This window comes from Trichinella spiralis (genome assembly GCF_000181795.1).
Source record: "Trichinella spiralis strain ISS 195 chromosome Unknown Scfld5, whole genome shotgun sequence".
Classification (NCBI taxonomy): Eukaryota; Metazoa; Nematoda; class Enoplea; order Trichinellida; family Trichinellidae; genus Trichinella; species Trichinella spiralis.
Window position 1 is genome coordinate 5305708 of NW_003526944.1, and position 16297 is coordinate 5322004.

Below are 16297 nucleotides of genomic sequence, written 5' to 3' on the forward strand. Positions count from 1 at the left end.
GGTGACATGGTGCCAGAGACGATGATCGGTAAAGTAGTTGGAGGTGTTTGCTCCCTCAGTGGTGTATTAGTCATAGCTCTACCAGTTCCGGTGATAGTATCGAACTTTAGCAGAATTTATCATCAAAATCAACGCGCAGACAAACGTCGAGCACAGAAAGTTTGTTTCATGATAATTAAGAAAATATATGCATAAATAAGTAAATAATTTCATTTTCAATTTTAAGAAATTGAGAATGGCAAGAATTCAAATTGTAAAACGCGCATCTGGCCAAGCTCTTGCACACAAGAAAAGAGCCAACGAAGCCCGACTGCGTGAATTTGAGCTCGGCCATCTTAAAAGTGACGATCTCGGTCCAGATGATATCTGCGGAATTCAGTATCAATACTTGCTCAAATGCCTCGAGCGAGTTACAGTAAGTAAATAAAAAATTGATTCAATAATTTGAAATTGTCATTTTTAAAAATAACCACATGATAACATCCAAATATCAATAACAAATAATGATATCATGTCCAAATGTCAACTTATGATGCGCCATGTCATAAATGAATTGTATAAGCCAACTTTTCAAAAAGTTTCTTTCTTTATTTTTTTTGATCGTATACAATAGGAACGTCGCATCACCAATTCTGAGTCGAATCAAACTCAGGATGCAACGTTGGCATTCTGCAGCATTTCGTCCAGTCCGTATCCGCTGTCAAGGGATTCAAGCTTCGACACCGAAGACAATAACACATCCACCGGTCGAGCTTTGTCAGCCTGTTTACGTTGGCTATCGCGACGACGTAAAGTAATTTTTTTCTTTATTTATTAAAATAATATTAAAATGAATGGAAGAGTAAGTCATTGTATTTATTTATTTCTTTTCTTGATCATTATCTTCTTGGAGGAACGATGCGCATCCGGTAAAGAAGAGTCGGGACAGAATTTTTCCAAATTTCACTTATCAGCCGAGAAAACATTGGAAACTGGCGGTCAGTCTGCGGCATCTGACCAGCTTACTTTAATTCCATTGGACAAAACCCAGGTAGGACACTCGCAGTATCTGACCCCCTGATGGAGCAGCGTTTTTGAAAACGAAAACCTGGACTTACTTACCTGGTGCGAATCTGATTTTTAGGATTACAGAGATCCTAACGTCGATAGCTCTAGGTCAGAAACGTTGGCACCAGTTACGGATATGATTAAAGATGATGAACCATATCAACAGCAACAGCGACAGCAACAGCAACAACAAAGGTTGACTCGTTTTCGATTTATCGACGAAAATCGATCAAGCAATCAAGAAATTTTTGGCAATTCTGCCTCTGACCAAACTTCCACACCCTAGCTACATGTCGAACAAAAAGCAAACATACATGCATACAACATGTTTTATAAAAATAAGCCTATTGATTGATTAATTTCCACCTGAAAATTATTCTAATAATTCCAATACAAGTCATACAGTGAAAAAACTATACACTACAACCGACTGTCTTATGAACTGATATTGTTTTTCAAAAATAAGACAAATACACAATAATCACACATTGTGGACAGTCAAAAATTGTCCGTTTGACTACACTATCCACGTCTGCACTTTTATTTTAAAAAATCTTATTTGCATTTTAGCTTTTCATAATTGATTCAAAAAAAAATTAAATGAAATATAACTTTGTCCCAAAAATATCCCTTCTCAGGAAAATGCTGCTTTTCTTTTAATTTTTAATAACAAAAAATAACATTTTCAAATCAATATTTGAAAAGTAGAATTTTTGAAATTTTTTTGAAATTTGAGTATTTTTACAAAACAAAAAAGTATCACAAAATATTTTTTTTGAAAAACCGATTCATGATGATGTTATTAATTAACAGTTTTTATTGTGTCAGAATGATGAAAAATTCAATGAAACAGTTCTTCAGCGAATAAGCAGCATAAATTGTACGATCAATATTGAAAAGTCAATAAATTATATGAAAAAAATTAATTTCATTCTTCTGATTTTTTATTGAGAAATAGTGACGTCATTGGTATTCTATTTTCCTTTGCTCAAAAATTAAAATTATTTAATGTGTCTGTCATATTGTTAAAGACTGATTTGAATTTAACATTTCCCAGCTTATCAATCCACTCACTACGTTGATCAATGAATGAAAGTCATTCAAGTAAGCAACCAAGCAAACAAACAAACAAACATTGTTGCTCAGTCAGAATTAAACAGATACTATTTCATATAATAAAATTATTCTTAATGCAAAATTAAAATTAAAATTTTATGAAAGAAAAATTGAACAGATTTCTGACAGTTTATTGTATGCAGGCTTTGCTTACTGATTTGTTAATTTTACATTTTCAAAATAATAAAAAAAACAAAAGAATAAAATAAAGTATTACAAAAATGAAAATTATCAAAGAATGCAATAAACACTTGAAAACGAACAATGAAAATGTTTGCTTGATTTTTCAATTTCGTTAAGTTTAAAAGTAATTTAAAATTAATATTCAGTTTACATAAAAATGGAGATTTCTTCAATAATTGATAATTAATTATCTATTCGTACATCCGTAGATACAATAAGCGGTATAAGACATGTGAAAATTTGAATACAATTTGAATACAATGTAACTTTTCATACGTCTAACAGTAGGAAATCTCAGCATTGGAATTGAGAATTGCAGTTGATTAAGATAATTTCCTTTTACTTTCTCACCTCCTGATAACCTTTACAATAAAAATCTGAATAATTTCACAATATCAAGGGATAATTTTATACTAGTATATGAAATTAACATTTTATTCGAATTTTTGATTTTGTATTTCTGTATTTATATTTTTGCATTTATTTCACAGTAATTCAATTTTGCTCTGCGAATAAAAAAGAAAATATGAACAAGATACGAATAGAATTAAATTTGAAAACAAGAACAAAGCAAACAATTGAAATGATCAACGTTGAATGCACGAATGCCAATGTTATTTACTGCAAATCAATTGCATCTGCGTAATTAATTATTGATAAATTTGAATACAAGAGAAAAGAAAATTTTTTTCAGTCGTACACTAAATAAGTAAATAAATAAATAAATAAAATATATATACAGTGAGAGAGGGAGAGAAATGAATCTGTCTCGCTTGCGCTGAGTTCATGCAAAAAATATCTCTGTTTTTAACCAAACAAATGAATTTAAAAAATAAATATACTGTATATAAACATAATTAACAATTTTAATAAATCACTTCTTATATATGCTGTATGTGACAATCGATTTCATTGCAATTCCACTAAGCGATTTTCTTTTATAAAAGTAGATTATATTTAAAGAAAAAAAGTGGTGTAAGGGGTGGAGGAGGGCGGTAAAATCTTATAAAGGAAAATTATTGTAAAAAATGATTTTGTTTGATAATTTTCAAAATCACAGATGTATAATTTTAATAAAAAGTAAAAATCATCAGAAAATTATCCAATTGGAATAGGATTGAATCAATATAGATTTGAGAGTTGTGAAGTTGAAAAAGCATAAAAGGATAAGCAGAAGAAGAAGATTTTGTGAGAATATAAAATGACCAATTCAAGTAAGAAATTAAAACGAGAAACCATGGCCGAAGATTGGACGTTGCAAGCTAGCAACACAGAACGCTGAAAACAAATATAACATGAACACCGCGCACGTAATAGCCTCCGCTATAATTGCCATCATTGACCGGCACGAATCGATTGACGCTCCCTGTTCTCTATATACATATGCATATATGCATGTGTACATGCATACACACATCAAGCTAATACTTTTCGCTTCAGTTTCTCTTCAGCTGCTGCTATCGTCCATCTAAGCTATCGACTTATTTTACGGGAAAAAATCTTGCTACACTACACTACAATTCTACTTTGAATCTTTGAAAATTTGAAAAATCCGTTCTCCACCTTTTCAACTCGAAACAACTTTTACTGAATAACCATAGTGTTCTGTTTGTTCTTTACTATTCATTACTATAAGCAACTTTGAAATTCCAATATCTACAACTACTCATACACACACCCACATATATATATATAATATTTAACAATTCAATTTTATATATTTATTATCTTATTGGATTTGATTTTCAAGCACACCTAACAAAAGCCGTGATGGTCTGCTGGTCGTGCGTGATAGAACGCGGGTTCATCTTCATCTCGTTAGTATATTTTTGCAATCGGTTTGCCTTCAGCCTGAGAGAATGCCAACAAGTAAGTTCATCACTTTTATCAGACACTTTAATCACAAACTTATTGATTTTGTTCATTAAAAATGTTCTGTCAACTTTTCCATTTAGCTGTTCATGATAATAGTCATTCTGGAAATGCATCACTGACATTTGCAATAACAAACTGACAATTCTTCTATTATACGCATTATTGTTCAATTGGTAGTAAAAAATAATTTATGCAGGGAATTAATTCTACTTTTGAAAAGCATTCCTTCCCATTTATTGTGAAAGATTTTTTCTCATTTCTGCATTCATGCTTTTTTTTGTCGAAAACTTAAAATTCACTTTAAAAACAAATTAAATACGAGCTTAACGCATGAAAATTAAAACAACAACAAATAAACATCACAAATGACCACCGTACTTTGGAAGATTTACGGTATTCAAGATAGATAGTCAAGATCAATTTAATGAAGAGAAAATTTTGAGATCACCTCTTACCTGTTTTAGAGTGATTTTCATTTCGAATATACAGAATGCGACAAATTTGGTGGTCGATGGAGAGTTGCCGTTCCTGACGTTGGCACGTGTACTGGTGGGAAACCTCCGGCACCGGTGCGGGGTCGGGATTGCTCTTTCTCTTGTCCGCCTGGCACTTTTCTGCATCTACAAAGTCAAAATTGCCAATCCTGCCCGGCTGGCACATACAGTTTAGGAGGAGGAATAAGATATGATGATTTTCTCAACTTACCCAAAGGATTTCGAATAGTGAACGAAATTTCATCGGCAGTTTCGATACAAACTAGTCTGATTGACAGTAATGATAAAGTTGGAAATGTTGACGATCCATCATTCAGTTGCAATGGGTAAAATATATACATGAAATCATTTGCATACATCTGCAAAATTAACCAAAAGGAAATATTCCATTTTTTTAGAACAGGATGGCAAATACGAGGTGGCACTTTGACTTACATACCTAGTCCATGTCTTTCGACACTTTTGTACAATGTAAAATTAGTTCGACCAGGATTCGTTCGCTACAAATACATCTATCCAGATAGTGGTGTATTTTTAAGTTTCCATGTGAGATGTTGCATTTTCTTTTGTTAATGAAAAAGTAGATATATATATATTCACTTCGACAATCTGCGCTTTAATTTACACAGGTTCAAAATGAGCAATGCTTGAGCGTTAACGACAACACACTTTCCAAACACGCGTTTCCCCCTACAACAACGGATACCAACTGGAATGAAGAAGAAGTACCATGAATTATTTATTAATATTTGCAATAAATTTATGATTATATCTTTAAGGTCAGTTTATCCAGCGGTCCAATTCTACTTTCGTGGAAAGCGTTGGTGCTGCACGGTCAGCATAGACCAATTGTGATCAAGAGTATTGAAATTCGAGGTAGATTGATGACAGAAAATAATAATAAATTCACATCCACAGTTGTGTTGCCATAGGTGTTGCCTATACGCAAGAATGTACACTTTGTCCAAATGGAACTTTCAGTGTTGCCAATTCAGGAGTTTGCCAGCCCTGTCAACCGGGCACATATTCCAATGCAGGTGCTTCTTCGTGCTCCCAATGTGACAAACTATCTGAATATTCAGGTAATATGAACAAGTCAATCAAAAAAATTTCAATCTGAACAAAACCGACAATAAAACAGACGACCGATGAAATGAATTGAAGCAGTATTAAAAGAAGAATAAAAAAATTAAAATAAAGTAGAAAGGAGAAGCAAAATGGAAATTGTGAAACGATTATTTTTCAGGTCCTAAAGCAGCGAAATGTCAACTGCGTCCACCGTGTACTGTTCGTGATTATTATGCCGTGCATAGTGCTTGTGATCGTGAAAAAAAAGTTATAATTCTAAAATATAAAATTACTCGACAATTGATTCACACAACAACAACAATTTAAGGCTACAATTAATTATCGTTGGTCAGAACCGAAAATATGTCGGTCCGATTTAGCTGGTGCTGTGCAATTACCTGAATCCCAATTGAATGTCAAATGCCCTCCTTGTAATCCTGGAACGTTTCTTCGTGGCGGTCGGTGCAGGATTTGTCCGAAAAATTATTTCTCATCCGGAAATGAAGGTAAAATAGTTTTCTAAAGAAGAGAGAAAAAAATTTTTTTTTTATTTTTCATCATAAATAAAATCCCACCAACTTTCACATTAACAAATTTGACAGAATGTCAGCTTTGTCCAGCGAACACACAACCCGATTATCAGTACAGTTTTATATGGTGGAATGAACTTCCTGAAAATGTAACAAGCACATGCCAGACTTTGGAAGGGAATACTTGCGATGGATCAGAAAGCTGGCTTCCCCTGGGAGATCGAATCAGCACGTCCCACTCAAGACGCGATGATGTATATTTGTCGTTGATTTTGGAAGTTGCTGGCTTTCGATCGACTGCCAACAATGACGCACAAACGCCAGTTGGTGTGGTCACTTTCGTATTTCAGACACAATGCATTGGTGATTGTGCATTCTTTTTCGTCGAAGTATATATTTAAATTTCACGAATATTACACAATTATATCACATGACACCTACTGTACAGATACCGCAAAGCGTTGGCCGACCTACAATTATAGGAGATTGGAATGGAACCGTTTCAAAGAGATCCTTCTCGTACAATATAGCATGTTCACTTTTTGAAATGTTTTTTGAAATGTTCGTTTTTTTTCTCTCAAGATATCAAGTACACCGTCCTGAACGTACAGTATTCCAGTGGATTTTTGTCCGCAGTCAACTGAGCACCGAAGAACGAATGCAAAACAGAGATGTGTCTTTTGACGAAGCATCGTTGTACGTAATCAATGTAACGAACACAATCAACGGAGGTGCATCACGTTGTCTTCTTTGTCCAGTGCATCAAAATACAAAAGAGTATGGTCTGATTTTATTTTTCTTGCATCATGAATCGAATTCAATAATAATAATATAATCATGCTTTATTGATATTCATTGGATGAATGTAAACAGAGATAAATAAGTATGAAAAAGTTCCATTTATCCACCTGATCAAATAATTAATATTCAACATTTTAACGAATCACAACAGCAATGGATTTCTTCATACAGAAGAATATAAAATTTTAAACGGATTTTCCATTTTTCAAAGGTGCTTGCCCTGTCCACCGGGCCATTTCATCGTCAATGAAAGTGGATCTTGCGCACCATGTCCTGCAGGAACATTTCTAAACACCTCTAACAACGTCGGTCCAGAAGCTTGCATTCCCTGTGGTCCGAATTTGCAATCCAGGAAAGGCGTTGAATGTGTCGCCAATTGTAAATTGCAATTCGACGACAAACAATACGATCTTTCACCACTGAACGGGTAAATGAATCGATCGTTTTGTTGATTTCTAATTTCTAATATTAAAATTTTCAATTTCGACTCGTTGACTTCCAGAGTGTACGAGGCAAAAAGTTTGGAAATTTTCAGCCGTGATGGTTCGAGATATTTTCATCTGTTCAACGTCAGCATCTGCGGGGCAGTGAAAGCCACTTGCAAAGATACCGTAGATCAACTCAATCCAGTATGGCTTTTTTCTTCTTCAAATTTTAAAATTTCAATATGAAGACAATTGTTCTGTTTCCATTCGACGTAGAACTCAGCACCAATTCCCATACTACACAGTGACGTTTGCAAAGTGACCGTTTTGCCCAGAGAAGCAGATACACTGTTTGCTAACCCGTTAAGGTGATCATATGATCGTTACAATGGCAACAATAAATAATTAGTGGAACTTACTTACTTGTAAAACGTTTTTCAGCATCGGTGATCGCCTCGTTGGAATTTCATCATCGCTCCGTTTCGATCAACTGACCATTCCAGAAAATGTCATAGAACAATGTGACATATGAAAATTCATTTTTTTTCTTAAAATATAATAAACGAATTAATTAATTAATTAATTTCAGGGCATTTTCCACAAACATTCTTTCTGTACAAATCATTCTCCGTGTCGAGAAGCTGTGCCAACGGCTATTACGCAATATTGACGTTCCGTTGTGATCCAGCTTCAAATAGTTCGAAAATTTCTCTACCGTCCACTTGTCCGGACGGTACATGCGATGGATGCTTATATCAGGTGGTGATTACATCACGTTTCGCTTGTCCAATCTGTTCGGCTGAAGATTACAAAGAAATTGTTGGCGAATGTGTTAACAATTTGCAAACTATCCATCGTATACCGGCCAAGTGAGTCAAATGGAAATTATATAGTATACAAAAATAAATTCGCGTAATAAAACTTTATCAGGCATTGTATTCTAATTGGTCAAGATCACACTGAATCGACAGTGGTAAGCTGTCAGTCCATAAGTGTGCAAGTACAGTTGATAATAGCAGTCGCCACGGCAGTCATTGTTTTCCTTTTCATCACTGTGCTACTGATACGTAAAAAGAATCAAAAGTAATAAGCCAAGCCTAATATATATATAAATTTTCCATGTAATTCAATAATTTGCTCGTTGTCAGATTGCAATACAAATACATGAAGCTTGTCCAATCAGCGTCAGGAAAAGATGCAGAATTACCTGGTGCAGAAAGCTGTGCTCTAACTGAGGACGAGGATGACACTGCTTCTGCATCGGATCGAATTTTGTTCGTCCATGGAAAGGGAAAAAGTCGTACTTCGGGTTGGCTCACTCTAGACCGTAAAAGCACTACAGAAAATGGCTACGAAAGTACCGCTCTAACCGCTGCCAGTGACTAAATACCACTGCACAACTGATTCTGCACATCTTAGTGGCAATACTACTTTCCAATCTGTTATTATTATTATTATTATTTTCTTCCTTTTCTTTGAAAATAATACAACTAAAATTTATTTTGTACTGTCGTTCATTGTTTGAACATTTCATACAAAATCACCTGCCAAAATGTAAATTTTGAACGTTTAAACTAAATGTGTAAATACAAATGTCTTTACGTAAAGCATGACCAATTTGAAATAAATCCATGTCCTCAATGGGAAATAAACAAAACAAAAACAGATAAACGAATAGAAAAAAAAGTTATCCTGCAATTATTACTTAAAGCACATTTTTTTCCAGTTAATAATAATTATTATTATCATTAGTGAACAGAAAAAAATTTACAATATTTAAAATAAAAAGATATTTTTAAGGCAGCAATTTAGCAATGATGAATGTGGCAAGCGCAATCCAATGACTGATGAATGCCATCTCACGCCACATACTAATCGTATGCAGCGCGTTGTAGCCCTAGAGAATGAAAAAGGTTACTGCAAAAAAAAACTGTTTATCTATTATCTATGCTTATCTAGCATACCTGCTCTTCTGCTGAACCCGAATCATATACCATTCCAAGATACGTGAGATGGAACAGACCCAACAATGTAAATATCAAATTCACCAACAAAGTCAACGGATGAAACTATAGTCAGCATATTATTGACTTGATTTAATTGATTAATTAATTTATTTATTTTTAAAATTTTCTTTTATTTTGCGTAATTTTTTAAAACTAAATTTAAATAAATAAAATTATGCCAAACTTACCCATTTTCTTTTATGGGTACAATTGCAATAGCATGATCGAGCTCGAATGCATGCTTGAAAAAGGCGTGCAAGTTTTTCCCTCAAAACTGCAATCAATAAGAATAATTAATTGATTAAAAATATTCTACCCTTACTATACTCTGAATAGCTGTAAAAGCCGAGTGATAAAAGAACGGCTGAAAGTTGAAAATTGTACCCCTGTAAAAAATTGAAAAAAAAATACAGATAAAGCATAACATAATTTAATATATTTACATGCAGTAAAGCGCTTATGCAAAATGTGCCAAAAACGGCAACAAAATGACCATGCAATTTAATCCTCTGGAATACATCTGAAAAAAATTTTTGTTTTTGGAAAACCTATCGTCATGTATTTTCTTCTTTTTAAATATCTAAAAAATATTTTGAAAAATAACTGTAGAACATCAAATTCACTGCTGCAAATGAAAGAAGAAATGAAAATTTGTTTTTATAAGAGAAAGATAAGTTTTCAGAAAATAAATAAAATAATAAAATATTACGTGTTTTCAAAAAGCTGTGAAATGGTCGATTCCAGGAAACGACGAGATTGACCAATGAACGTGGCCATTCACACTGCAACGGTTCTACCACTAAATGTAGTGGACTGAAATGACAATAATTAACATGAATTGATTAATCAACAAAATTATTAAAAATATAAAAGTCATATTCACTTCGTCTCGTGATGCCATTCAAAGCCCGCTAGCAGTGCACAAGTTTGGGATACGAAACAAATAAAATAATGACTAGTGCGAAATGACTGCGCATCTCGAAACGCTATTATCCATCTGAAGTGAAGAAAAAACCAACCATCAATTGATGGGATCGAGTTTGCCGTTTTTACCGTTCTGCCAGACCTGTTGATCGTTCTCAGACGATTGGGAAAAAGCCACCAACTTAAGCAGGATGAATAGATCAAAAATAGAAACCCATATCCGCCACTGACCACAGCCCATCGGATACTGTTGAGCAAACACTGAAAATGAAATTTTTACAAATCCATTGGAATTATGGGATAAAGAGACAAATTATTAGCAATTGAAAAGAGAAAAAAGTGAAACGCAACACGACAATTTTTCTTCTTCATCATTTCACAATGCCTCTCAAAGCTAAGCCACGGCCCGCAGACGACCGTACCCACATCAGTCATGTAGCTGAAAAATGCTAACGGCTCGTGGCAAGCTGCTGTCCACTTTGATACACCAAAAGCAAACGACAAACTAATTTGCTTCATAGCGATAATCATCAAAGTGCCGGATAGCTTGTTAAACTCTTCGGCCGTCAGCAAAATAAATTGACTAAACCAAACAACCATTTATTTACAACCAATTTAGATGGGCTAAAAGAAGAAATGGTGAATTGTTCCTTTACCAAAATAAAATATAAACCATTGCATAACTGGACGTCAGCAGTGCTAAATATTGTGGACATAGCCAAATGCAAACGCGCATCCAGAAATAGCCAATTAGAACGCTGCTGACAGAATATATTACTAAATTGGAATGCCACAGGAAAACCGCAATCACACCCAACAAAGAACTGCTTAACAGAATCACTTCATCAGGTAGAAAACCTAAATTTTTAAATAATTCACTTTACAAATACATATGTATGTATGTATTTGTAAAGTAATTGTTGGTTTTGTTTTCTTTCTTTCTTTGCTTTTATATTGTTTTTGTACATGTTGTTACGTTATCAAAGTTCATAACATGTGAATAAGTAAAAATACATCCGATAATCCTGTAGTAAGTAAATTGTTGAAATTGTTATAAACCGTTGAAACTTAGAACCACATGCTATCGTTTTCGTTTAGCAAATAATAATTATTACCAACTCGCATGTATTGAATGAACAACGGAAAAATGATATGAAAAATAAATGTTACTGTTGTTTTGAGTAGAATGTTGAAAAGAACAAAAAGACAAAGAGAGGACAGAGAAAATCAGATTTTTAAAAAAATTCAGCTAGTATTTTTTAAAAAAAAATATCGACCTGGAATCGATGAAATAAATGCTCACCTAGACAGCAAATTCCGTTTCTTAACAAGCACAACATGTAAAGTTGGATAATTTTTCTTCCCGTATCGCCGAATAATATCTCTGCTATGCAAAAGTAATAAATGTCGAAAACTGTAGAATCTACAGTGTTGGCTTCGAAAGAAGCGGATACGTAGTCGTATTGGTCGTACAAAAACCATGACACGTCCTCATCGTACATGACAACATCCTCATTCGGCATAGCATGAAAAATATAAAAACACAATAACATCAAAACGAATAGAGATGAAAAGGTGAATTTTTAACTGTATGCCAACAAATTTTAGCATTCACTGATCAATTTGACAGTAAAAATTGTAAAATAAAAGCAAAACAAAGCAAATATATACATATACTATATGTATATGATTTAATTAATTGAGCAATCGAAAAACTAGAGAACAAATTCAACGTTGATCATTGATGATCAATCAACGTTTCAGAGGGAAATGATGATGTTGTTTTCGACGGCGTTTTTCTTCAATTAGCCGTTCCATGCCAGCAGTTCGCTTAAAAGCTGGATCAGTTTGGTCAATGTTGAACAAATGTGACGTGTAAATTGCTTGAAATCGAGGATCGTCCAAATTCAGCTGAAACTGATCGTCCAAATTGGCCATATCACGCCTCTTCTCATTAATTCCCTCTTTCAACAGCAATGTATGCAAATGATAATGTTGTGCTTTGTCGTCGGCTGCGGCCAGCAATTCCAATTCTCCAATTTCGTTCTTCACCTTCATCTGCTCTTCTTCTCCATCGGCATCACCAACATGTCCACAAATATCCGTCTGCTGGTCATCGACGAGTCCAAGCCGAAGTTTGCGCTTCTCTTCGGCTTTAAGTTTGTTTTCCAGCTTACGTTGACGTCTTTTTGCACGCCTCTTTTCCAAATAACGTTGCCATGGGGTAGCGTCCTTCACTTGAGCATCACGTCGACGTTGCTTTTCCACTTCTTGCGCTTTTCTTTCCAATTCTGGATCGAAAGTTATTTCCATGTCAATATCATCACTGTTTGAATTATCGCTCTCTTCGGCATCGGCTAATTGTTCACCACCACCACTGGTCGACTTGTTCAATAGCTGATGATACTGTTCAATCGGATTATTCGCCTTTTTCGTTGCCTTCAAATCGCTTTCTTCGTTCCAATCATATTTATCCTCATCTTCTTTTTCCAACAATTCACCAACGTCCACTTCTTCATCACTTTCACTACTGGCCAATAAATCATGCAAATCTATATCGTCGAAATTTTTCACAGCATCAAATGCTTGTCGAATTTTCTGCGTTCGATGATAGTCGGTTTCGTCCCAAGTCAAATCGACTTTCGTCTGGCACAAAGCGGTAGTTCTGAAATAATTCGGACGATAACCGACGACAGCATTCACATCCGAAGCGCTATCTTTAATTTTCGACTCATCAAACGTCATTTCATCCGGTACAAATCTGAAAAACAAAAATCTCTCGTTTTCCCATATTGAATATTTGAAAAAGACACCAATTGTTCCATTTATATCATATAGAGACACGTAACGCAATTTCGAAACATCAAATCAAATATCACTATCTCAACGACGATTTCCAATGAACAAGTTCCCTTTCTAACCTCTAGCGATTAATAAATATTTCCATTGCTACTTAAACAAACATCACCAAACGCAACAGGCCTCATTTCACGCCCTTTACAGTATACCATGCGAGTTGCCTTTGCGCAAGCAATTCGTGGAACAATTCAATCTTTTTCACACTCAGAAAAATAGATATACAAAAAAAACAAGAAAAACCGGTGTTACTTGACCATCATTAAATCTGGCGCTATCGTAAAATATTTCAATTTCAGAATGTTGCAAAGTTTTATTACAGTGGCCCATTTTGAGAATGGAAATTTTCGTCATTGAAATGGGGCTAGTTTGGCAAATTATTTCCAAAAATAAATTTTCACATGGTTTTAGATTACAAGGGAAATCATTTCAGTTCGTATCATTTTGAATGTGTTTTCCTTTTTTTTTCTATCTTAGTTTTTTATCAACTTGCGCTTTTATATGTTATTTTATTATTCGTTGCTTGGAAGAGAAGATTTTTTCACCAATGGTATGAAAACCAATTTATAGAAAGAATTCCTTTTTTTTCCCCTCTGTTTGATGATCATATCAATAAAACATGTGCAATTTATCATTAGTTGTAAATTTTAGCATGAGAAAAAAGGGAAATTCTCATTTTGTTGACGTTGTTGTAGGCTGTATCAAGTTGTTTGTAAAAGAGATTCCATTGGTAAATCAAATAAAATTGCAACACAACAAATTCAATGTTTGCACAACATGTTGAGAAAATATTTTTTTTACATGGAATGAAAATTTCAATTATTTACCTGAAATCCATTTTCAAAGTGCTATTCAAATATTCTGTACCGTCACAAGCTTCATAGATCGTGTTTGCCGTGGCTGCACTGTCGCACTCGACAACGGCATAAAAATAACGTAAACGATTCAACTGATACTGACGCACTCTTCTCATGTATCGTTGCCATTCGGTTGTATTTTTTTTCAATTCGAAATTCAAATTTTCGTCATCCTGTCGTTCAATTTCGACAATTTCCTTGGGGCCAGAAATCCGTTCTTCTTCCATGCGACGAAGTCCAAATTCGGACGGAAAAATTTTCACAGACAACACTGATCCATCGATTGGTTTGAACGAATTCAACAAAACAAATAAATCCTCAGCCTGAAAAATAAATAATTCAATTCCAACAAAAATGATGATTCCACTTTGAGCATTATTCGTAATATTTAAATAAATGAGAGATGTGAATGAAATTTTCATACACGAATTCGGTCCCAATCTAAATTGCAAATCGCCAATCGTTTTGTTGGCTTTTCAGTACGTGGTGCATCAGCGTCCAATTCACCCCAGTCGGAATCGCTCGATTCCATCTCACCAAAATTCCATTCTTCTGTTTCATCACTACTATCCGACGACGATATATTACCATGACCACGAGCCAAATCCAAATGAATCATTTCCTCCTCTTCCTCATCATCACCTTCTTCTTGCTGTTCTTGTTGCTCGTCTTCACTTTTCAATTCAGCCGTATCTTTTTCAACAATTTCACTTCTCGTAATCAATTCATGCCCATCTTCGACCACTGGTGTCGTCTGATCATCTGCAGACTGATCGTCGTCGGAATGGATATCATAAAATTTTCGCATATTCTCTTCAGTACTACGATGATATGGACGTCCACGTTTGTCGACAGTGTATTCCAATTTGAAATTCGGATCGGTGAACATTGACGAAAATCGATCGTCAATTTTCACTTTTCGAATTTTTCTGGGCATCTGTCGAAATTTTGGATCCCAAGAAACATGGGCGAAACGTTTGTCCTTTTTAAATTCGCTCATTTTTCTGTCTTTGATTTCCTAAAGACAACCATAATTAACAGAAAATAGAAACTCACTACATAAATAGTAATACAACTTCATTTTCAAATAAAAATTAGCTTCTATTCGTTTTAATGATCCGAATTCTAAGAAACATCACGGATATTATTGGGTGAATTTTCTAAACTGAATCTTAATTTTAAAAATTTATCTGCTTTTTTTAATTTCATATTTTACAAATATTCATTTTTTCACCAATGTATGAACTTTTTCTTTTATTTTCTTAAATACGCATAATGCCATACTGAATCACTTCATTTATCTTTGATCTCGTTACACGTGTTTGTTCACGGTAATTTTAACACCAATTGATAAAAGTAAAAATAATAAAATGAACAAACGTATTTATCATATAATATATATGGAGAATCAATTGCTCTTTCAAATGAAATATGACACTGCTAAAACTAAACAGAAGACTACTTTCAACATCGAACAACTAACAAATTACATCGTACCAATGCATTATTTACCTGCAAACAATATTATGATTAATTTAACAACTCAGATTGTGATTGTGATAAAAAGTGCATGATGAAAAAAAATAACTATAAATAAGCCTAAATATTAAACAAAACATTATTTCATTTGCGCTTGTGGTAATACGAGTTTTTATCAGAATGACAAAACTGTCGAGCAAAACTACAGACCAAATTATATACCGTATACTTTGAAAATTAAAGTTTAAGATTCCAAGCGGATTACTGTAAGTTGATGTTCTTGCATTTTTTTGATTTTTTTAATTTTATCGCAACAATCTGTAATGTGCTAATTTATTTTTTATCGTAAGACGTAGGATTTTTAATGCGAACAAGACTTTATGAAAACTGAGATATCTCTTTTATACTGGCAAATGATTTTGTTGTTGGCTGCGTAATATTTGACATTTAAAAGACAATGATTTAAATAAACAAAATTTAGCTTAAAAATATTTTTCAACATTGTAATGCAGTTATTTACTTAAAGCATACAACTGCTGATTGACCTTTGATAAACTGGCAAAAAGTCCACGTTTATACTTAATTTATTATTAAGCGTGTGTATGCTGCGTACCGTAGGAAATATATTTTTTTATG

At 33.9% G+C, this 16297-nt stretch overlaps 4 protein-coding genes across 4 annotated transcripts, besides 1 other annotated feature; 2 read left to right on the plus strand and 2 right to left on the minus strand.

Moving 5' to 3' along the window:
- Positions 1-105: part of a sequence feature (Potassium channel RNA editing signal; Rfam score 72.16) that runs on past the window's edge.
- Positions 106-235: 130 nt separating this feature from the next.
- Positions 236-1333, plus strand: Tsp_09290 (potassium voltage-gated channel subfamily D member 2). Its single transcript, XM_003375663.1, has 4 exons — positions 236-415; positions 614-793; positions 893-1030; positions 1124-1333. The coding sequence occupies exons 1-4, from the start codon at positions 236-238 to the stop codon at positions 1331-1333; spliced, it is 708 nt and encodes a 235-aa protein (XP_003375711.1).
- Positions 1334-4205: 2872 nt separating this feature from the next.
- Positions 4206-8925, plus strand: Tsp_09291 (conserved hypothetical protein). Its single transcript, XM_003375664.1, has 12 exons — positions 4206-4215; positions 4711-5041; positions 5114-5261; positions 5495-5591; positions 5697-5797; positions 6112-6289; positions 6404-6702; positions 6933-7044; positions 7286-7541; positions 8178-8408; positions 8470-8622; positions 8688-8925. The coding sequence occupies exons 1-12, from the start codon at positions 4206-4208 to the stop codon at positions 8923-8925; spliced, it is 2154 nt and encodes a 717-aa protein (XP_003375712.1).
- Positions 8926-9108: 183 nt separating this feature from the next.
- On the minus strand, positions 9109-11069 carry Tsp_09292 (putative protein-cysteine N-palmitoyltransferase porcupine). The gene is made up of 5 exons (XM_003375665.1): positions 10892-11069; positions 10599-10730; positions 9868-9909; positions 9734-9819; positions 9109-9231 (listed from the first exon to the last, which is right to left on the minus strand). Exons 1-5 carry the CDS (start codon positions 11067-11069, stop codon positions 9109-9111), a joined length of 561 nt encoding a protein of 186 aa, XP_003375713.1.
- Positions 11070-12221: 1152 nt separating this feature from the next.
- On the minus strand, positions 12222-15687 carry Tsp_09293 (conserved hypothetical protein). The gene is made up of 4 exons (XM_003375666.1): positions 15673-15687; positions 14607-15200; positions 14153-14505; positions 12222-13230 (listed from the first exon to the last, which is right to left on the minus strand). The coding sequence occupies exons 1-4, from the start codon at positions 15685-15687 to the stop codon at positions 12222-12224; spliced, it is 1971 nt and encodes a 656-aa protein (XP_003375714.1).
- Between the last annotated feature and the right edge of the window lie 610 nt (positions 15688-16297).